General features: G+C 48.2%; 1 protein-coding gene across 5 annotated transcripts in view; it reads left to right on the top strand.

Moving 5' to 3' along the window:
- The window catches only part of PLXNA4 (plexin A4), a 596306-nt gene that overhangs the window by 243996 nt on the left and 329746 nt on the right, over positions 1 to 22564 (top strand). For all 5 annotated transcript variants that reach the window (XM_047848901.1, XM_047848900.1, XM_047848902.1 and 2 more), the window contains one exon: positions 1883 to 2065. In XM_047848901.1, coding sequence (XP_047704857.1) covers positions 1883 to 2065 — 183 coding nt within the window. The remainder of the gene's footprint in view (positions 1 to 1882; positions 2066 to 22564) is intronic.

Here is a 22564-nt window from a genome sequence, read left to right as displayed (position 1 = left end):
TTTCTATCCCTTTTACCCTCCACCACCTGTCTCCTCCCCCATTTTCTCATTTAGGAAAGAACCATAAAGATGAGACTAGACCTTGAAAACTTGCTCCTAACTTTGACTTTTTATATTGTTTTTTAGCGGGGAGGAGCTGAGGGTCGTGTTTGGCCTGGGCTATTTGACCAGACCAAGCAAGAAAGGCCAGGGGGGATCAAAGGCATGGAGCAGACATCTGCTCTGCACGTGGCTTGCCCGGGCCTTCCCCTGCTCTCTCCAGCCCTACCCTGACTGCCCCCATGATAAGAAGTAGGGGAGAGGTAAGGGAGAGGTTTTAGATGCTCAGCGTGTTGCCTTTCCTGAGATGGACAATCTTGCTCCCTCCGTTCTAGGAGGGAGACAAGGGGTCCCCCAAGTCTCCGGAAAGCTCAGAGTTGGCCACTTTCACATAGCTCTGCTGGCAAGAGCCTGCATGCTGGTTCTCCAGATGCCTTTTCCTTTGGCTGGATTGAAGCCTTTAAAAAAGTGACACCTTGTATTTTATTTCACTCCTTTTTCTGCAAAGTCCAAAGACGTTTACAGGCATGAGCTCTATAGGCTTTATGGAAACCCATCAAAAAGCAGGGGTTGTTTCCTTCATCTTTATAGAGTGGAAAATAAAAGCACAGGAAGACAGAATAGCTCTTCTAAGGCCACACAGTTCTTCTTAGAAGGAGAGAAAATCGGCGTAGGTTCCTAGAGCCTTGGAGAGGTCTGTGCCAGACCAGAGCTGTTCGGTGGTGGTGCTGGGGGCCCCTTGCCAGCCACGGCAAGGTCTTCTCCACTTCCCAGTAGGACAGAACCCAACTGTGACCCTGTGCTCATGTGGGGATCTGGGAGCCTGGAATAAAACAGGGCGAGATTCAGCCAAAATGGGCCAAAGGTTTTTCCTGTTGGTTCCCTGGCTCCTGAAACTGTCTGGGATTCAGGAGCAAGAATTGGATCCATGAGTCTCACAGAGTATCTAGGGGATATTCTCTTTAAGGAATGCTAACAGGTGTCCCAGTCATTTTTAGGGAATATAATGTTTGGGAAAGGCTAAAGGAATGTTAAACATATTTCTTCTTAAAAAGACTTTTCAGACCTTTCCTATAATCGTTATGAGCCTCCTACATAGTGTTAGAATGTACTGTGTTTCAGTACAAAATAATTTGCCCAAGGAGCCCTGTTTTCATAGAGAATCTTGGGGAGCTTGGCTTCCACAGAAGACACTTTGGCAAATGCTGGTGTAGGTATGACAAGGCCAGGGTTGTCCACCTTCACTGTGGTTTTGAAAAAGGCAGGGCACTTGAGATGGGGCATCATGAGGTACCATTGTGGTTTGTTGAGTTGTTTGTGAGTCTTCCACCTCTCCTATTTCTCTTTCCCCAACTGATTGTCTACACATGCTTCTGTCATGATATTGTCATTCACATGTTAATGTTTCTAGTTCTCTATTCTACACTCTTGAGTCTTCCTCTGTGGTCTGTTCAATAGGAAGGGTAGATGTGGAGGCCATGTTCCCTCTTATTCCTAAGCAGAGCTGCCTGGAGCCCATGCTCATGGGTGCTGGCCGATGTGACAGTGATGATGGGCCATCTAAGTTACCAAGATGGCGCCTGGAGGGGTTGGAGGTGGGGCAGAGAGACCATGGAGGCCAAGAGAGGAAAGAGACTCTAGGGATCTGTATTTTTTTGCCATGGTCCTACCACCTACTTAGGTTGACTGTTAACAGGTCACCTAGTTTCCCTGGAGCTGAGTTTTTCTTGTATAAAAGGATTCTTCTAGCCCTGTAGTTCCCTGACTCAGTATTTCTGCTTATTGCCCTGATGTTTCCTCCTAATTTTTCATTTCTTTCTTTTTTTTCTTTTTTAATTTTCAGCTCTTAACCATTGATGATAATTTCTGTGGCCTGGATATGAATGCCCCCCTGGGCGTGTCTGAGATGGTGCGTGGCATTCCCGTCTTCACGGAGGACAGGGACCGCATGACTTCTGTCATTGCCTACGTCTACAAGAATCACTCTCTGGCCTTCGTGGGCACCAAAAGTGGCAAGCTGAAGAAGGTAGGAATGAGATGCCGTCGTTTTGGTTATTGTGAAGGCAATCTATCCCCGCTGGGATAGACATTATCTCATGCTTTCTTACTACTTTGGGCCTGGTGGGCAAGTGATACAAGTTTGAGCTAAGGAGGTATGTTGCTCTTGAAGTCATGAATGACAACCTGCCCCTTCTCTGCCTCAAGGTGGAGGGTTATCGTGGGCATCACAGTGGGTGAATGTGCAGACTTACTTCTTCCCTAGGGCTGGTATGCACGTGGAGGAGTTACCCCGGCCTCACTAGGCCATCCTAAATGGTGTGCTCTGTCCACCTTGGGTTCGTGCGCTAATGCAAAGGCTTTCTAAGGGCTGGGTGACTGGGGAAGGTGGGCAGCGGCGAGGAAGGTACCTTTTCCTCTCGCCTCATCCCTTTTGACTGGTGCATCCATCTGGAATCCATGCAGGGAAACAGATGGGGGGAAATTCAGGACCTGCTAGAGTTGGCGACAGGGCTAAGAGCCAGATCATGGGGTGAGGAAACCGTGGATATTATTGGAGCATAGAAATTGTTTGAGGTGGAGTAGAATGGTGTGATCTGAGACATGAGCCTTTCCTCCTCGTCTTCCAGAAGTTGCTCGCCTGATGTTGGCCCATCAGCAGTTTGGGGGCACCTTTCTATCCAGGACTCTTCTCTCACCTGTTATCCTTCTCAGGCTTCTCATCTCAACGAGTTAGAGCTGGTGCCCTCAAGAGCCCCCTTGATTGGATCAAAAGCCTTCCTAAGACTAAGCAGTATGTCCCGTTTTATGTTGACTGGTAGTCTTGTCCCAGGGAAATATTGGTGAACCCACGTGGAGCTCCTGCTTGTTTTATTTAATAGGCTGCCCTTGGAATTCTTTGGATATTGTGTGATTTACATCGAGAGAGTGGCACTGCCAGACCTGAGACAGCCTTGAGTTCTGCTTTCTCTTTGCCGGGTTCCTGGGTATTAGCTGGACACGGTCAAGGGGAAGTGCTTTTGGCAAATCTAGAAGACTTTGCCGACTCTCCCATCCTACTGTGTAATGGCCTGGCAATAATTTCTTTCTTTAAATTCTACAACTCTTGGAACAGGCAGCGGGGCTGGTGTGTGAGAGTACGGAGGGGGAGAGCCAGGGGGAGGTGTGTGTGCGTTGGGAGATGTGTGGGGAGTAGTTGCATGGGTAGTATCTGGAAGAGGAAGCCTGTGTTGGTGAAATGCCATAATGCTCCACAAGGATGATGCAGGCGGTGTGCTACCGTCTGGTACTGCCCAAAGAGGTAACCAGGAAATTGTAGTGTATGGCCTTACACGTCTAAACAATGACTAATTCAACCATCATCTACATAGCTTTAAGAACTATATTTCATAGTTCCCTGCCTCTCTGTGAAGAATGTATTAAACACAGTTGAACGTTTTGTTGCTACCTTGGCCTCCTTGTTGTGATTACTGCTTACGCATCGAAATGAAGCTGGTGGACGCCCAAGAAGATGCCGCGTGCAAGGCGTAGATGCGTTGTCCTGGCACGACTCCCGTGTCTTATTGTCGCTGCCTCCTGCCTCTTCCTTTAGTGCATATCGTCGCTCGTCACCTCCAGCTGCTGTCAGGAACCCTGGGCAACTCCGGTCTTTCTTCTTCCCTTCATCTGTGGCTTCCAGCTTTCTGTGAGCTGAGTGTCCAATATCCAAACTTGCTGAAATTGTGTCCGCTAAGCCTCAGTATAAACCGAGGAGGGAAGCACCCGAGCTTTGGAGCAGGGGCCTCGAGGGTGTTTCTGTTGGGTGCTCAGATGGTTTCATTCTTTATTATGATTCAGTGAGTTTGGTTTGCTAGAAAAGTGAGTTCTAAATACCAAAGGCATTCCCATATGCAGTTCATACAATGAAATGTCTGTTGACCTGCTCCGCCTGGCCCGATGGGTGAATAAGCACTATTGAGAGTAAAAAATAAGCAAGACAATTTGGGCTGCCTTAACTCTTCTCTCTAGTGAGCCCTGTCTCTGTGCAATGGAGAAGTAACTTACCTCAGTATGCTAAAAGATTCCTGTCCGTTGACCTTCCTACTCGGTGCAGCAAGATCATTTACTTCCTGGCAAGACTGAATAGATCCTGGAGGAGGTTTTTTTTTTTTTCTTTTTTTTTGGTCATTGAGCTGGTCAGAATATGGTGTCCATGAAATAAACATTGATTGAGAGTTCGTGCACATAACAGAACAGTTATTCTCTCTTGGGGGAGAAAAAGAGACATGCTCCCTGGCCATGGCTGCATTGTAAACCCAAGACAGTCAACTTGAAAATATGTGCTGTTGGTCAGTGGGTGGATGGAGGTCAGTGGGGGCTGGCTCTCTGGTGCCCGTGGAAGCCTGGCCCCTGATGGGGAGGTCAGAGTGCAGCAGATCCCCATGACGGTGGCTGAGGATGCCTCTAGGAGTCCGGGCACACAGAGCGCACAGGGACAATCCTTGTGGGGTAGGCTGTAGGCAGATCCTTGCCTTCAGGTGTCCCGGGAGGTTGGCCCAGCCAGCAACGACAGGCATCTGACCAGGAGGCTCGAGACTTTATAAACCTCCGCCGGCATTTCCCATTTTTTACTTTGGGGAGTTTATATAAGAACAGTTCTGTTTCAGCCACCTGGGATGTTCCATTTAATTTCCCGAGCAGTGGTGGGATTGGTGAAGCATAAACATTTGAGAGGTAAAGAGCAGAGAGGGTCATGTGGGGGGAATGAGCCAGCGGTCCTCCTGGGGAAAGCTGGGCCATCGGGGCAGCCAAACTTTCTGCTCCATGAGCTCAGAGTGGCAGACTTTTTAATGGTTTTGCTGGAGCTCAGCTACTGCCGCTGCAGACTCAGCACAGCCGGCCCAGGGGACAGTCGGAGTTGGGAAAGGAAGGCTGGGCCGCCGAGTCTGTTGTTTGAAATAACAAAAAGCAAAACTGGCCAGTTTATTTATTTTTTCTGAACAATAGAATTTCCCACCACCCCTGCTCACTGAGCACTAACCACTCCCCTTTCCTTGCCATGACTCTGTATTGCTTTTCCCAGAGGTTATCAGACCACATTCACCTTTTGGGCAGAGGCCCAGCCATGAAATGCTTTGGGGCTACAGGAGGATTTTGCGGGAAGTTTTGTGAGCTACTGCAACCAGGGGGTGAGAATAATGGAGATCACACTGTAGCCGTAATTACAGAGTTGTCTCCTCCGAGCCCTGTAATAATCTCCTGTGTGTATCAAGGGCTTCACAGGGTTCTTTGCAATATGACAAGGGACTCGAGGTGGGGAGGGTGGGTGGGAGGGCTTGGGGGTTTGCTGTGGGTTTCAGGGTCTGGGAGCTAGACTGTAGCTATCCATAGGCTGCCCTCAAAATTACTGACTTTTCCTTTTGTTTGAAAGGTGTGGGTCCCCATCATTTGCAACCTTGCCTCTGATGACCATAATTTCACTCCTTTAGTGCACACATCACATGAGGCAGAGGGAAAGGAGGTGAGGAAAGTGCCAATTTGGATGTCTTTTATGTTTTCCGTTATGTGAGTGTGTGTGTGTGTGCGCGTGTGTGTGTGTGTATGTTATGGCTAGTATTGGCAGCTTTTTCATGGTGAGCATTACAGGCAAGTGCTGGTAAGCAATGTGACATATAAATGCTGACATATAAATAGACACCAGGAGGTACCTAGGAACTTAGAAATAACCCACAGACTGTTAAAATTTCACCTGCAGGTAAAAAATCTTAAGGCAAACACCATCCCGATCTGCTTTAGGGTGTCTGTATAAACCTGACAATCTTTGTCCCAAGATGGGGTAATGAGGTCAGTGTGACAAAAATCTCTTTGCTTAAATACTTGGGCTGGAACCCTCTTTCCTTGCCTCTTGCATTCCTACCACTAAGTGATCCTATTTTATGGCTGCTGTTCAGCAGTGAATTACTGCCTGACATTAGTGGGAGAGACTAGTGTTCATTGTGAGCCAAAACATCGTAAACTTCCACTTGACGTGTGATTGCTCCTTTCATTTGGTGAATGCATCGTTCCTGAGTGTTTCGCTAGGTTAAACTACTCACACCTACTCACGGAGTACTTTGTGGATACTGGTTAAGCAGAAGTCTGGCTGGCCCAGCCACTGGCTTGTAGTATGATATGTACCCAGGTGTGTGACATACCAAGCCTTACCAGCCTCTCATGATAGGAATTGAGTGTGTGTCTGCATGGAATGTCAATAGGAGTCGATGTCACAAAAGAATCATTCTCATTGGGAATTATTATGCACATTAATTTAATCTGCCTAATTTTTTTTTCTTGACCCTGTTTTGAAATCAGTTTGCTTGTGTTCCATATCCCCTGATCATGGATCAAGAAGGGCAAATAAACAGAAGTAGAGTGGGGTAGAGGGAGACCCACCTGGGTCTGTGTCATTCTGACCATAAGTTCTCAGCAATGGATGCTGTGTGTGTGTGTGTGTGTGTGTGTGTGTGTGTGCGTGCACGTGATGCTCACATCAAAGAGCAATATCAGATTAGAGATGTATAGCCCCTGCTTTGCAACTTCCTGAATGTGTCTGAGAATTCTTAACATTCACCTGGAAATCTGAATCAACTTTAAAAATAAATTCATGCCATAGAAAGGACTCCCAAGTGGGTGAAGACATCACGAAATCGGATGGAGAGGTAGTGTTACAACTCAAACTTGCCTGGGGACCCTGAGATTAGAGCACAGGTGCAGGTATCTGGTAAAGGACTTGGTCAGTGAGCTCTGCAGAGCTGCTGGCTAGTTTGCATGTGCTTAGGCACTCAAGCAGAAGGGAAAAGAAATATGGAAGAATCAATGCTGGACAATTTCCATTATGGAAAAAGACCATCAAAGCATTTTTGTCTGATTGTTTTGTCATGTTGTCTTTGCACTTCCCACTGCTGGCTTTGCAAGTATGAAGCCTGTATAGATCTTAAGCCATGGGCTAAGTGGAGAGGAGCTGAGGTTGAAGGAGCTGCAGACAGAAGAGCACCACAGATATTCCAGGAACTATCATGCTCCTTGCACTGATGTCAGTCACGTCTTAAGAGATGGCTGTTCTGTCATTAGTTCTTTAAGCCTGGGGACCAACCTCACCTCATGTCATCTGCCCACCTCTCATCCACCTCTCACCTTTTGCGGTCTCCCCTGCTGCGTTTTAAGTCTTTTTGTGCATGCTGTACCCAGGAGATGTGGACAGCAGCTGAGCTGGTCGATGTCCTCTTGGGCGTGTCTTACATTCTTGAGCAATATGAAGTTTTCGCCCAACCATCCATTCTACATAAGTGTATCCCACTGGCACTCATTTCATACTCCTTCCTACTTTACACTAGTCTGCCCTTGGGCCCACCCACTGTCTCTGCATGGCCTGGTTGGGGCGGGGGGTTGGGTCTCAAGTGATCGCTCAGAGCAGACCTGAGCAGGCATGGGGGAGGTGTCCTCGTGACGGAGTTCCGGTCTCACCCACTCTCAGAGCAGCTTGACATCTTAAGCTGGGGAAAAGCCTCCCTCTTCTCCTGGCATCCTCTTGAAACACACTTTGGGATCCCCAGAAAATACTACCTCAGGAACATTTGTCATTTTATTTTCCAAATGATCATTAGTAGTGCACATGATTTAAGGAGATAGTCTCAAATGAGCTTTGCCAATTTAAGATTTATTGATACACGTGTGCCACTTTTTTGAATCATATGTGTGTGTATATATATACATTTGTGTAGAATGATCCTGATCATAAATTAAAATGCAAACACGTTAAAATTGAAGAGAGTGCTACAGAAACACCCCAAATCATAGAGCACACTCAGTCAGCTGATGCTCAAATGCCAGACACGCTGGAGGAATTTATCCAGTGACACATGCAATTGAAGTAAAATATTGTGCTTTACAAGAACATATCATTAAAATGAAAACTAGCAGCATATCAGGAGTCTGGCCATGTAACCAAGACAACAAAAATGGAAGAGTATGAAGGACACGGTGTACCAGAGCGAGAGGGGGGAGCAGGGGCGAGAAGAGGAAGGGGCCCCCAGCTGGAAAGGGCCCCTTACTGCTGGGCTCACGTCGGACAGATTCTGCACCAGAGGAGAATAGAACCTTTCTGTCAATACCGATGAGGGCTCTCAGTGAGGGGCAGGACCAGGGAAGGTCTTCGTCACCTGAAATCACTGCACTTCCCCAGCCACTTTGATGGGTGGACCGACGCAGGACCCACCAGTCGGAGCTCTGACTGGGAGGTCTGCTTAGAGTCCCTACTTGTTCACAAGTGACTTCTGCGAATGTGGCCACGTGCCTGGCCTCTTGGGAGTGTCACGGTGTTTTTCCCAGCAGCTTTGGCTTCTCGTAGAGGCATCCATGGGACTTTTAAAATAGTTCCCTTGGGGCGCCTGGGTGGCGCAGTCGGTTGAGCGTCCGACTTCAGCCAGGTCACAATCTCGCGGTCCGTGAGTTCGAGCCCCGCGTCGGGCTCTGGGCTGATGGCTCAGAGCCTGGAGCCTGTTTCCGATTCTGTGTCTCCCTCTCTCTCTGCCCCTCCCCCGTTCATGCTCTGTCTCTCTCTGTCCCAAAAATAAATAAACGTTGAAAAAAAAATTAAAAAAAAAATAAAATAGTTCCCTCAAGCCTGCTGTATTCACTCCACACCTTGTACCCTGCCCCAGGTGACCAAGGGGTATTAGTTAATTGCGGTGTTAACAGATTACCCCAAAACATAGAGGCTTAAACAAAACACGTGTTGTCTCAGTGTCTGTGGTCAGAACACTGTGGTCCCGGCGTAGCCGGATGGTTCTGTTTCGGGGTTACTGACAGACGACAGTCAAGGTGTCGGCTGGGGCTGGACGGGGGGAGGATCCATGTCTCAGGTCATTCACGTGGCTGTGGGCAGGTCTCAGGTCCTCACTGGACACAGCACACACCACGTGGGCCTCTCCATGAAGGCTACTAACCCAACATGGCAGCTGAGAGAGAGACAGGAGAGGGTGAGCAACATGAAAGCCCAGGTCTCTTTGAAACCTAATTTCAGAAGCAGCATCCTGTCACCTTTGCTATATTCTATTCCTTAGAGCTACCAGTCATGTGGTCCAGCCCACCCTCAAAAGGAAGGGCTTCCAGCTTCCACAAGGACATGGATATCAGGAGGCAGGGGCCACGGGGACCCTTTTTGAGGCCGCTTACCACACGAGGGCTCTGTGTCAGAGCCTTGGGGGGCACCTGAGCCAATACTTTTAAACTGTGAGTGATGTGAGAAGGGACACAGCCTGGCTCAGGGACAGCTGTGGCCCGGGCCCTGAATCCTGCTTCTGGCTCCCTAGGGTTTGATTGTACAGATGTGTTCAAGAGTCCGGAGGATGAACAGGAAGAGGCCATGTGGCCTGCCGTGCCCAGGGCCAGAGGGTGAGGGACTGTCCTCAGCAGGAGGCCTGGGAGCTCAGAGAGGCAGTCCCAGGCACTCTACTAATCTTAGGGCAACAGCGATGGTTTAGGATGGTGGGTGAGTGATGTGTCAGGTCTGAGAGCTCTGCATGGCCTTAGAGAATCTGTGCCTCCTGGCTTTGCTAGGAATCACCTACCTCCTTTTTCTTTTTTAAAGTTCTACATATGTATGTACGTATGTATGTATGTATGTATGTATGTATGTATTTAGAGCATGCACAAGCAGGGGAGGGGTAGAGAGAAGAAGAGACAGAATCCCAAGCAGGCCCCTCACCATCAGCGCAGAGCCAAACTCATGAACTGAGAGATCGCGACCTGAGCTGAGATCAAGAGTTGGATGCTTAACTAACTGTGCCGTGCCCCCCCAGGCAACCCGGGAACCACCCTTCTTTAGGAAAGGGGTCACTTTTGAGGGATGGAGCTGGCAGGAAAGGGGATGGGAAGGGAACCTGAGTGCTTTGCACGGGGGCAGAAGTCCCAGGCACTGTTCTAGGTGATCCACATGCACAATCCTCAGCATTTCCTTTGGGGTACATTCTATGACCTCCGTTTTACACAGGATGCAAGAGATTGAAGAATGCCCCAGAGGTCACATGTTTTGATCTAAGATCTGCCCTTTGATCCATTTATATAGTAATATCATGGACTCTACTGGGGTTGTGCTGTCCTGGGTAAACCTCACCTCCACAACCATGAGTGAAAGTGGTCATCTGGCCTCTTGCACCCGGCCAGTGTGCCTGATGGCCAGAACCTTCTTTCATTCCCTCTGCCACTACCCTGGCTCGGGGCCCTGTGCTCAAGCCTGAGTGGCTGTAACTGATTTCCCATCTCTAGGTCCCTCCCCTCTGTTAATTCTCCTATAAATGGTGCCAGATTCATCTATCCAAAACAACTCCAATCCCGTCTGTTTCCTAGTTAAAAAAAAAGAAAAAGAAAAAGAAGAATCACCTCATCCAAGCTTCTGTGGCCCCCGTGCCTGTTGCCCTGCATGTAAATGGCCTGACCATCCTGTCCTGCAGTTCAGCCCTTCAGCCTTGGCCCCTCATATTTTGAGTCCTTGAACGCCCTGGCTAAATTTAAATACCAAGGAAGAGGCTCCCACCTGAGAAACAATGGGGCTCCCACCTACATGGAAGCTCTCTCTCCTCCATGACTTCCCTCTGGGGGAGCAGTTATGCTGGGCCCCGTCCTGCAGCAGAGTGGGCGGTGGCCTTGGGGAGGGCCGGAGCTTTCTGGGAAGCAGACAGGCTGTGCTTTTCCACTTGCGCTGACCTGCCGCCCAGGACACACTTGGCGTTCCTTTGTCTTTCTTTAGCTTCCCACCAGAATGCTCTCTCCCAACAGCCTGGAGGACAGGGTGTAGTGGTTCTAGAGGATTTTTCCCATTACGTACGGGTCATCCAGGGTCCCTGTCTTTACTCATTTGGAGGATGGCTGCTTCTACATAGATCCCAGAACTGCTTTGCAAGCCCTGTGGAGCTTAGGACCTAATTACACCGTCTCCTTACCACTCCCGGTCATTTGACCACCTCCCCCAACCAGTCCATCCCAGGCTTCTTTTTCTCCCTAAATGCCCATCCCTCCAACCCAGAATTCTTGGCTGTGCCCTCAGCCCTCTCCCCACTGCCCCCTCTCAGCTCTTGCCCATTTCTCCCTGTCGTTATGTAATATTGTACTTCTGCCAAACAAACATCCACTCACAAACATTTTCTTGTCCAATTCACCCAGGACAACTAGTGAGGCCTGGGACAGCTCAGCCTCCACAGTTCCTTTCTAGATTTGGTGACCTGGAGGACAGTGACTTGAGGGGCACCCTTTACCCCCAAGCCACCCCTTGATGCTCATCACCAGGTGGCATTATCTCTATTGTTCATTGGAGAGCCCAAGGTTCAGGACGGTGAGGAGTGGGAGCCAATCTTCATCATATCCCGTGTTGCCGGCATAGCTGGATGGGGACCCAGGTCTACTCTGTTGACCTGCTTTGCTCCCACTCAGAAAACAGGGCCAAGAAGTGGGTCTGAGAGCAGTGAGTGTTGGCTCAGGGGTCTCCCCCACCCCATAGGCTCTCCCTTCCTTGAGGCCACTCTCAGGCTACTGAAACACTGGCATCCCCAGTGCCTCCCCTGGTCCCGGTTTTTCTGCTTTCCAGAAGACTCTTTCAGAAGCTCCCTCCCCTCCCCTCCACCCAAGGCTCCTGAAGCCTTGGAGGCAAGGAGGGTGGAAGGGAAAGAGAACAGGAAGGAGAAGACTCTCCCTCCTGCTCTTGCCAGGAGGATGGATTGTCTTTCTGCTCATCTACTCCCATCTCCCCACCAAGATGTGAGCATGCTGGGGTGGGGGCAGCTGAATCAGAGTGTGCCCCCGTGGTTGGACTTGAGAGGCCAGATGATGCTGAAGCCACTGTACGACTTGCTCTCATCACAGCATCTGGAATTTCACACAAGTGCTACTGCTTTTCAAGTCTTCCCAGTGGGAGGCCCCGATGCCAGTGGGTTTTCAGGTAGAATTATACCCAAGATCCTATGTTTTTGATAGTACGTCTCATGTACTTTATGTTTTCGATAACAGTGAAGATGGTTAGAGAGCTCTGGTTTATTCTTTAAGATCTGTGAGTTTATAAATTCTTTAACTCAGTCTCTCTGCCGGCTCACCAACATTTCCTCCAGTGATCATTCAGCTCTTTCCATTTTCTTCAGCCTACTCCAAAAGATCATAAACATGATTTTCTACCAGAAACAGGACTCCTCTATGGGGACTTCTCACAATGTGTGAGTAGGTTTTTTGAAAACTTGTGTGTAATTATATTTTAAATGCTTCAGATTAGCATACATAGACGATCTTTGTTAATCTTTATGTTCACAGTTGTTTTGGGGCCTTCCCTCAGACATACTGGATGTGGAAGAAGAAAAGACATTTTATACCTCACTTCCAGGGTGAATTTCTTTTAGATCCTATGAGGTTTTTCAGGCAGAATCAGCTTAGGCCTTGGGTAAACCAGAACTTGCACATCGTTGACCTTAAGTGCCACCATGGCAGCAGGGAACACTAGATCCCACCATGATCTGGGCAGCATCAGGCCGCATGGATTCCAACAGTACTATTTCATTGCATCCAATGGAAAAATCGTGGGCTTTGGAGGAAGAGATATGAGCTCATTGAAGGAAACCAATGAGTACTTTTCCAAACGAAAGATCCTTTTCCAAAATGGATACATAATATATCCATTTTCTCAATTTGAGCTGTTATTCAGTGCTGTTTTGATGATGCAGAAATTGCAGGCAATCAGAGATTTCAAAATCTGTAGTCGAGAACATCTTCTGAAGGCAGTTTGCTTATTTTCTTCACGTAAAAGAACAGTTTATTAATATCACTGGATCTTTGTCCTGGTGTGTCTAAACCTTCCCACTTAGACTTCAGGTGCCCCATGCAGTGCTGTCTGAAGGTAACAAATGTATCTGAAGACCGACTGTTGAGGCTTACAGCACATGGATGTGTGAGGAAGTGTATCAGCTAGCTTAGGCTAAGTTATGCTGTGGTAACAAATGGCCCCTGAATTTAAGTAGCTTACCACAGTAAAGGTTATTTCCAGCTCACGTTCACGTGCACCCTGGTTGGGTGGCAGCTGTACTTCACATGATTTATTTGGGACAGAGACTGAAGAGCATCCCTTCTGTCTGGAACATGCCAATCTTCCATCAGAAGGAAAACAGAGATGGTAGAGCTACCTGATGCCTATTCAAGCTGTTTCTTGGAAATAGTACTCATTATTGCCACTCATATTTTATTTTATAAAACCAAAATGAGTGGTGTGGGGAAATATAACCATGCCACAGGAAGAGACCTGGTGTGTACATGTGTAGGGAGGAGGCGGGGAGGGGCAGAGAACATTTTGTCAATAACACAGTTTATCATAAAGACTATTCATGTGAATGTCAACATTGAGTCAAAGGAAATATCAGGTTGGTCATCTGTAATGCGCAGGATGTTTCTTGACTTACAGAGTTATGGTCTCTTCTGGCTTAATATTGGAGAAAATGTGTGAGAAATATAGGATATGGCTGATTTCATATCATCACCCCCAGACGTGGTGTTGGAGATTTTTTAAAAACTAAATTGTCCATAAGCTGGTTTTTTTTTTTGTGTGTGATTTGCTTTTTCTCCAAAAACCAAAACTAGAGTTGTTCAGTTCCTTCTATTAGGCTCTGCATGCTTATATTTCCCTGGATTCAGTTTTCCATAAGACTGAGGGCACTTTTCTACTTAAATACAAAGATCAGATTGTGCTCAACAGTTATCTCTGGGAGGTAATTAAATTGTCCAAATTTATTAGATCATTTCTCTTACCTACTGTTAAATGGAGCCTCCCAAATTAATTTTCCCTGAGTAACTTAACCCCCAAAGATCCCCCCACTTTCCCCTCTAAACTCTGCTTTTCTAATTGTGAATTCTGAAATTCATTCTGGATACAGGCAGGACCGCTGGCCCCTAAATTTCATTCCTCTGTGCAATGAATCCAAGCTGGGCATTCTGGCTCCAAAGCTAGCTCCCTACTCACAGCTACCTCATGGACCTCCTTTTCAGGGCTCCCTACTATCCACTGCCCTCTGGAAAAGGCAGAAGAAGTGCAGAGCTGGAATCCTGAGGGGAGGAAGCCATCCTGAAGACTGGTTTGAAAAACATTGATTTTTAGTTCTCAAACTTATTTTGTAGCCTGCCAATTTCTTGGCTGACATGTCTTAAACTTGCATCATATTGATGATGCATGAGAGTCATTGAGCATCCATAACTGAGGAAAATGATATGTATTTTCATGGCTGAGCTGGTGGCAGTGATTGTGAGGGCCTTGGCAATCACAGAAAGCTGATGGAGGAGTTGCCTTTTTGCAAATATACTGGGAGGGGGGTCCTCATATCCTTTCTAAGCTCTCCACCTTCTATTTCCAGGTAGGTAAGACATATACCCACATATGCATGTTTCTGCACGCCCTCCCATATATATACACACATTCATGTCATAAACATGTGCATGCACCTAATCCTCATGTGTACCTGTGCGCACCGAGCATGCTCACTTAGGAGCCAGACCCTTCTCTTTGCACTGAAGCCCGGGGCTGGTCTTCCCGTGTGCCGCCCTCTCTGACTGGGCCCCACCTCCCTCGTGTTCTCTCTGGGAAATTAGCAGCACAGCATCTAATCAGTTTACCTCTGACTCTCCCACTTTGGCTTCAAGATGATGACAGAGTGGAGCTATTTAGCTGTCAAATGTGCTGACTATTGCCCAGATGGACAGCGTCTCAAACATCAGAGTGGGTTCTTTCTCCTCTGTGTGTGTGTGTGTGTGTGTGTGTGTGTGTGTGTGGTGGGGGTGGGGTGGGGTGGGGTAATGAGTCTCCCAGTTGCTTTTTTAAGTGCTTCTTGCATCTGCCTTTCATTTTAATGCCTCCTGCCTGCTGACCTCGCTTCCCAGCAGCCAGCCTAAGTGTGATTCCCATAATTAGCTTAGTGATAATTTAATCTCTCTGCTTTAAATTTGATTGTTTTTGAGAAGCTTGGGTCTGGGGACAGAGGAAAGGGGACCTTTGTGCCTCCCTGGACCTTTGCTTTTGTCTGGACTTTCTCTGTCAGGGGGCAGGAGCCGAGAGGAGTCACTGGGTTGGGGTGGGGGTGGGGATAGTGAGAGAGAGGCCCATGGCATTGTGGGTAGATACTGAACAGGAAGCCAAAAGCTCTCCTTTCACTCCTCCTCTTGTAAAGGGGTTCCCTTTATTTGTCCCCAAACCCCTTCGGAGTATGAAGGCATGTGGGTATGGATATACAAAGCCCTTTAAGATGCTTAGGTGAGGAGCAGCTCAAAAATGGGAAAACAGTATACTTCTTCCATGGTCATGGCAGCCATTTTCTTAAGCCAGAGAAAGGCAAGGAGCAAAAGGAGCCACTGAATGCCACCCTGTTGCTTCCCACACTCATTCCTCAGCATCACGACAGTCTTCATGCCCAAGAGTCTGTATCTGTGGGTTGCCCGTGCCTCTCCATGGTTAGGAACCAGACCTGCATGTTACATGAAGAGTTGGAACTGACATCCAGGAAGGCTCAACTTTGTTGCTGGCAGCACATTTTGGACAAATTGTTTATCCATATTAAATTTCACCTTCTGAGCATTGAGCATATTGATATATGCACTCTCCATCTCTCTTATGAAGAGCTCAGGATAATAGGACTTCACATCTGGAGAGCACTCTTTGATTCACCAGGAGGAAAAAAATAATAAAAATTAAGAAGATGGTGAGGATCATATGACTTTCTGTGCTTAGTAAACTTCTAAGAACAGTCTTCAAAATCCATGGATGTAAACACCCCCGTGAACCCAGGCAAGGAGTGTGAAAGGTCTCCAGAGATGGGAGTCTCTAGGGGAAACCTCAGATGCTCCAAATAGATGCACTAACCAGTCCTTGTGGGGTTTCACTGTGTGTATGTGTGTGTACCTACACACTCAAGATCTCTTTGGCAGAAGTTCAGACGCCCAATGAGGAAGGTGAAAGATAAAACTCAGCTGAGTCACCCTTAGCTACTCACTGAGCTGCTATGACATGTGAGATGCTGTAATGGGTGAATAACCTGGGCAAAGAGGGGGCACAGGCAGGGTACCACTCAGCTCTGAAAAGCTTGGGTTCCCTCCTACCATCTCCTGCAGCCTGGAAACAAGGTCTTTGATTTATGAGCTGACTTTTAATTAAAAGAACAGCAGAAAAGAAATCTCATTTTGCCGCGACAGGATAAATGGTTCACAATCTGAACTAATTTTGTTTCTTCTCCAGATGTCCCAGCACTGCAAGTGTGTGTGTGTGTGTGTGTGAGTGTGTGTGTGTGATGGGATGCTGGCCCAGTGCTCTGGGTCTGACCCCTCTAATGCTTCTTTGCTCTCAGCACTGACCTTGCCTCCACATTTTGGGTCCTGCTGTGCAGCCCTAACGCCCACTTCCAGGTGTACATCCTTTCCCTGAGTCACGATTTCTCTTTGCAGCTTTCCCCGGCATCTCTCCTTGAAGAGACGCTGTCAGTTCTGTTTGAAGTTGCTTGTAGAACTTTCTTTCCTTCCTTCTTTCAACCATGTTGATGCTTATGTTGCTCTTTGTCAGAAGAGATGTTATTTTGGTGGTCACCCCAAATTCTCAGGATGTTTTTATTTCACTGACAGCCCCTCATGATGCACTTCCCAGGGTGGAATTTACCAGACTCGCAGCCCCTGTTCTCCGGGACTCAATCTGCACTAATATGACTGAATCTGACATGGGAGTAACCCCCACCCCCACCTCATGTGTTTGGATGCAAACTTGGCCTTTCTTATGTGACAACATTTATTTACCATCACTATCCATCACCTTTAGCAATATGATATGGGCTGCTCTTTTCTGCAGTCCCTATGTTCTAGAAATATCGATATTTGCTATTTAGAAGTGTATTTCCTTCTATCTGAGAAGGTATCATGTCTATTCTTAGTATCTTCATCCTTCCCTCTACCAGTGAGGTTTGTCAGGCCCTGTCCACTGGCTGAGGAAGCAGAAACCAAGGGTCCTTATCCCAACCAAAGCACCCTCCTGGTACTGCCCTGCTGTGACTTTTGGGCACTATTAGAGAAGCCACTGTGGACGCTTTGTTCAAGAGAATAAGAGAAAATCTGCTCACAGAACATACCGAAAAACCTCAGGGGACCTGGGCAGCAAAAACCACCAGCTAAGATAAGCCAGAAAAACAACTGCAGAGCCATGGAGATGAGTCTTGAGCCAATGGCAAGAATTTGGGTTTGCACTTGGTGACAGACTCTCATCCTTCTCTGCTGCTGATTCACTGTGAGGGACAAGGGACAATCACCCCCCCCCCCCCCCGCCTTTGCAGGGTCTCAGTCTTATTTGCAGTAAACAACAGAGGGAATGAGCTCTAGTCCTCCCCCACCTTCTGTCTGCTGTTGCATTTATAAATACTCAGTCACATAATGTCCTGGTGTCAGCACGGGGGAGGTTCACAGGGACATAAGCCACCACTTCACAGTTAGAATGTTTGCCTGCCACTCACATCAGATGAAGTATGGGTATCTGTGGACTCCCTTAAAGCACCAGCTCATGCAGCCTGATGCCCGCTACCAAGCCCGGCCATCACCTGCACCTGCTTTTTCGTGCGTGGAGGGAAGGACCCCTATACCCTCCACCTATGTTATGGGACCAGTAGTGACGTCCACTTTCCAACCTGTCGAAGTGATGCTTCCCAGAGCCCTGTGAGGCCCTGGGGGCTGTTCTGCCTGATGAGATCACTGGTGTTAAACTTGTCTTTGCTGACAGCCCGGAACCGGGTTCCAGGGTTCCTGGCAGGCTTGGGAGGTAGTCAGCTCAGTGGGGGGTAGTCCCACAGGTGCCCCAGCTCCTGCCACCACGGCTGTCTGTTGAGAGGGACTTCCTTCTCCTCTGACAGTTCTCTCCTCCCCTTTTGGCTTGCCAGCTTCTCTGTTCTGAAGATGTGGTTCTGGGGCATCTCCGTGGCTCAATTGGCTAAGCATCCAACTCTTGATTTCTGCTCAGGTCAGGATCTCATGGTTTGTGGGTTTGAGCCCCACATCAGGCTCTGTGCTGATGGCATGGAGCCTGCTTGGGATTCTCTCTCTCTCTGCCCTTCCCTGCTCATGCTCTCTCTGTCTTTCAAAATAAATAAATAAAACTCAAATCAAAACAAATGAATAAAGTGTTTCTGTGCCTGCCACCCTGCCCTGATCCTGGTGACCTAAAGTGCTAGTATAAAGCAAGGTTGGAGAATGCACACGGCATCGCTCAGAAGTGACATGTCACTTCCCTGTTCCTGCGTGTGGATGGTTGTCTTGCATCACAAGCACTGGGGTTTTGTGTTGTGCAACTCTGCCTCCAGGTAGGGGCTGAAGGTGGGTACTGGAGCCTGAAAGAGCTCCTCTCCTCCTCACGCTCCTGCATGTCTGTGGTCTGGCATTCTGACAAATGAGTTTGGGACTCGAAGGGTCCCAGAAATTTAGAACAAGACTTGGGAATCCATCATCAGGAACCAGGGCCATTTGAAATGGAAGGAGAGGGCTCTCCTGGCAAGGGAGCTGGGCCAGGGAGCCCCCCACAGAAGCAACAGGTGAGGTAGATGAGCTTCCCTGCTGGGAGGACTCCACCGGGAGCACCATCAGGGAAGTCAGCTGTGGAGGGGTGAGGGGAGCTAGCACCAGGCACCTCGCCAGAGACCAGTAGTGGGTGTATTAGTCTCCTATTGCTGACGTAACAGATTATCACAAACTGACCGACTTAAAACAGCACCGATGATTCTCTTATAGTTCAGTAGGTCAGAAGTCTGAGATGGGTCTCACTGGGCTAAAATCAAGGTACCCGGCAGCTGTATTCCTTTCTGGAGGTTCTCAGGGAGAATCTGTTTCCTTGCCTTTCCAGCTTGCAGAGGTTCATTCCTGGTTCAGGACCCTCTCCCTCCATTTATAAAGCTAGCTATGCTGCATCTCTGGAGACTTTCTTCTGTAGCCTCTGCTGCTTCTAACCACAGCTGGGAAAGGATTTCTGCTCTAAGGACTCATATGAGTAGATTGGGCTCACCTGTGTAATCATCAGCGAAAGCTGAGTCCACTGCGAAGGTCAAAATCACTACTTCATCAGTCAAGGCTGGGGAAGGGAAGAGAGGAAGGTGAGAGAAAAGTGAGCAGCTACTATGTGCTGGGCCCTCTGCTACCCAGCCCTTACATGTGAAAGTCTAGGGCTCTCACGGCAGCCCCACGTGGTAAATGTGTTTGCTACAGTTTTTTCCCCACAAGGACACTGAGATCCAGACCCCAGAACCCACATCCTTGTATTATATTATGTTCCCTCTCCTTTTATGGACATAAAAGATTTTGTATGTGTGTGCCCGTGTGCATTTTAGAGTTAGATTTCGTTTCTTCACCCAAAATCCAGCTTTGTGTAGGGGTGAGGCTGGGCATGTGGAGACTTTGAGGCTCCAGAGAGGAAACCCTTGGTACTAGCATCTTGGGCAGCTTCTGAGCATTCCAGGGCCCGTGTTCTGACCTCAGAGCGCGTGGGCCTTTTCTCTTGCTGCTTGTTGAAATCCCAAATCCCTGGACTCTCACCACAAGCTTCTATACTTACAGGACTGATCTCAATTGGGCTTGTGAAAAGGAACAGCTGATGTGTTATATAATTCCCTTTCAAATGTGTGTGTAACAGTATGTGCGTAAATATAGTGTGTGTATGTGTGTGTGTGGGGGGGGTTGTTCCTGGAAAAGCTGAGGAGGACCTGTTTGCCATTTTTGATGACTTCTTCTAAAGCATTCCTTTGCCTGTCTTCTCATTCCGTTCTCCGTCTCCGACTTTTGAGGGAAGAGGGAGAGAAGTCACAGTGCACAACAGCCATAGAAAGGGACGTTGGGAACATTGTATGGGGTTCTGACCGCCTCTTCCACTTTGTCACCATAAGGCAAAGTCCTCTCCATCTGACCTCGGCTCTTTGGATTGTTGAGATGAGCAATTTTGCCTTCAGGCTTCACTGGGATAGAGTGTGCAAACAAATAATACGATTAGGAAAAGTTATTTGTGTAGAATATGTATGGAGTGTGTATAAACATCAGTTTACAAATAATAAATGGGGACAATTTCCAAATAGAGTCTTCTAAAGATGAATTATATTTTAAATTTTCAACAATCCCGTGTGTGTGTGTGTGTGTGTGTGTGTGTGTGAGTTAAAACGTTGACGGTGTGAATGTTCCTATGTCCATTGTAATTACTTTAAACTTAACTTAGGCCCATTTGATTCCAGACTAGAGTTTTGTGTGACAGTTTTCCAGAGAATTGAAAACTGGGAGGAGCTCTTGCAGCTGATTGTCACCAGGATTGATCAGGGAGCACACCCAGGTCTATACCCAGGGAACCAGCCAATGAGCCAGCTGGAGTCTGGGTGTGTAAGTGTGTGTGTGAATATGTGAAAGCGGTGTGTAATTACTTCTGATGGTACCTTCTGCATTAGGGGGACAGGTGTTTCATTAAGTTTGAGAGATTTGGAACATGTCAACCATGCCGTGGTGGGATCTTGGCATTCCAAAGTGAGCAAGCAAGGATCCCACTGCCAAGAAGCTGGTTTTCTCAGCAGTGCGGTTATCCAAGGATAGCATATTTCACCACTTGGACACCACTGTCCTGAATGACGAGGTTATTTAAAGTATTAGAAAAACTGAAACAGTGTGCTGCCACACCGCCTGTGGGCATGCTCTTTTGGGCATGGTTCGCTGGGTCCCTGGTTCACTGCTTTTTCATTTCGTGATCTTGGGCAGTTACCTTGCCCTCCCTGTGTGTTAATTTCCCCACTGTCTACTGCAGACCAGAAAATGTGCCAAGGAGCAGCCTTGGCGAGAGCAGCCTGGGAGTGGCTTTCAGAGCCTAGGATCGGTGGCCAAGTTGGCTGAAGTAAGACTGTAACAAGGCCAAGGTCTCTCACGTGCCTTCCCCCCTCCCCAGCAGGGGGACAGCAAGTGACTCTGGCCACTGGCCTCAGGCAGAACCCTGAGCTCTTGCCTCATGGGTCACCTTGGCCTCAAGAGTGTGTGACTGATTCAGCTCTGGAAAAATAATGCAAACTCCATCCGCTCCCCATTATAGGTCAGTGAGCCTCACACCTCTTTTGGCCCCAAGACAAGCCACTCTGCAAAGCTGTGGGGATGACTCCAGGCGGGGGGCAGTGGGGGGTGGGGGTGGTGAGAACTCCTTCTCTTGTTTGGTTGCTTTATGAATCTCAAGGAGAAGAGCGGGCAGGCAGGAAAATCAGGGACCTCAACCCCCTTCCCCACCAATAACTTCTCAGCCTGCCTTCCAGCTTCTCCATGTGTGAAACGAGTCGTGGGCAGGTTTACCTGACAGAGCTGCTTAGAGAATTGCTAATGATTCTGATGGCCAGCTAAGAGTGGTGACAAGGCATATTTCTCTAAGAAGCTAAGACACATATTAGCCAGGTGACTTCCCCCAACAGAAGTCTCCCGCTAGCTGCCCAGAAAGCCAAGAATCTGTGAACAGGCACCTACATCTATGGTCATACTTATTTGGACTTCTTGATAAATGGTTTGGCAACTCAACTTTACTAAAAGAGCACACAGGTAAACTTAGAGATGTTTTAACAATTTAAAGAGGAGGGAAATGGAGGGATCAGGGAAAGGGAAAGATGGGGATTCCGAGATGAGCGAATGCCCCCAGGGGAGGGGCTACACCTAGAGAAGATGGCAGTTGGGGAGCTGTTCACGTCCTGCTGCTACTTTGACCCACACCCACGCGGTTGGAGGAGCTGAACCTGGTGGGGTGCACTGCCAGGGGGGCTTAACCATGCCCTCTCTGGCCAACATTTATCTCATGCTTGCTGAGTGCAGGCACTGCTTGGGTGATAGGCCTCTATTAATTCAGTCCTCCGAACTGCCCTGCAAAGTAGATATGCTTGTGATTGCCAAGAACAGTTGAGGAAACTGAGGCCCAGAGGAGTTAAATAGCTGGTTCAAGACTATGTGATTAAAGCCAGTACAGGGTCTGGGTCTAAGCCCATGCTTGTTGATCTCAGGCTGAGTGTGGTCCCCTGCAATGCCCAAGGGAGGCCTGCAACCTCCCAGAGATGTCAGACCCCAGCCTCTCTTTTGTATCTGTCCCTTGGACTAAAGCAGTTCCCCCAACTTGCATTCTCCTTGCCTTAAGATCTTTGGTGGCCAGGCAGTGATGGATGGCTCTTCCCTGCCTGTCGGGCTGATGGCTTCTTTCTCCCAGGGGGAGACCTGGGTTGCTTACCTCCTGGGTTTCCTGGGTTGAGACCAGGCCCCCTGGTCCATGTGGATACCTAGATTGGCCTGGTGTTGCTCATGTGCTTTCTACTCCCTTAGAAGGGGATACTGTCTGCCTCTAAACTGGTATCTTTGCTTCCCTAGCCTTCTCCTCTTTTTCCAAAAATGTGCATTTCAAAAGAAGCAGATGGGCTTATGGGTGCTCTTCTGGCCCCTCGCTCCTCCCTCTCCACAGGGAGAGGTTTTCTTCTCTTGGTCTTTTTGTTTT

The sequence above is a fragment of the Prionailurus viverrinus genome, chromosome A2 (assembly GCF_022837055.1).
Source record: "Prionailurus viverrinus isolate Anna chromosome A2, UM_Priviv_1.0, whole genome shotgun sequence".
In the NCBI taxonomy this organism is placed as follows: Eukaryota; Metazoa; Chordata; class Mammalia; order Carnivora; family Felidae; genus Prionailurus; species Prionailurus viverrinus.
Note: the sequence above shows the minus strand (reverse complement) of the source record. Positions and strands in the feature narration are given on the sequence as shown.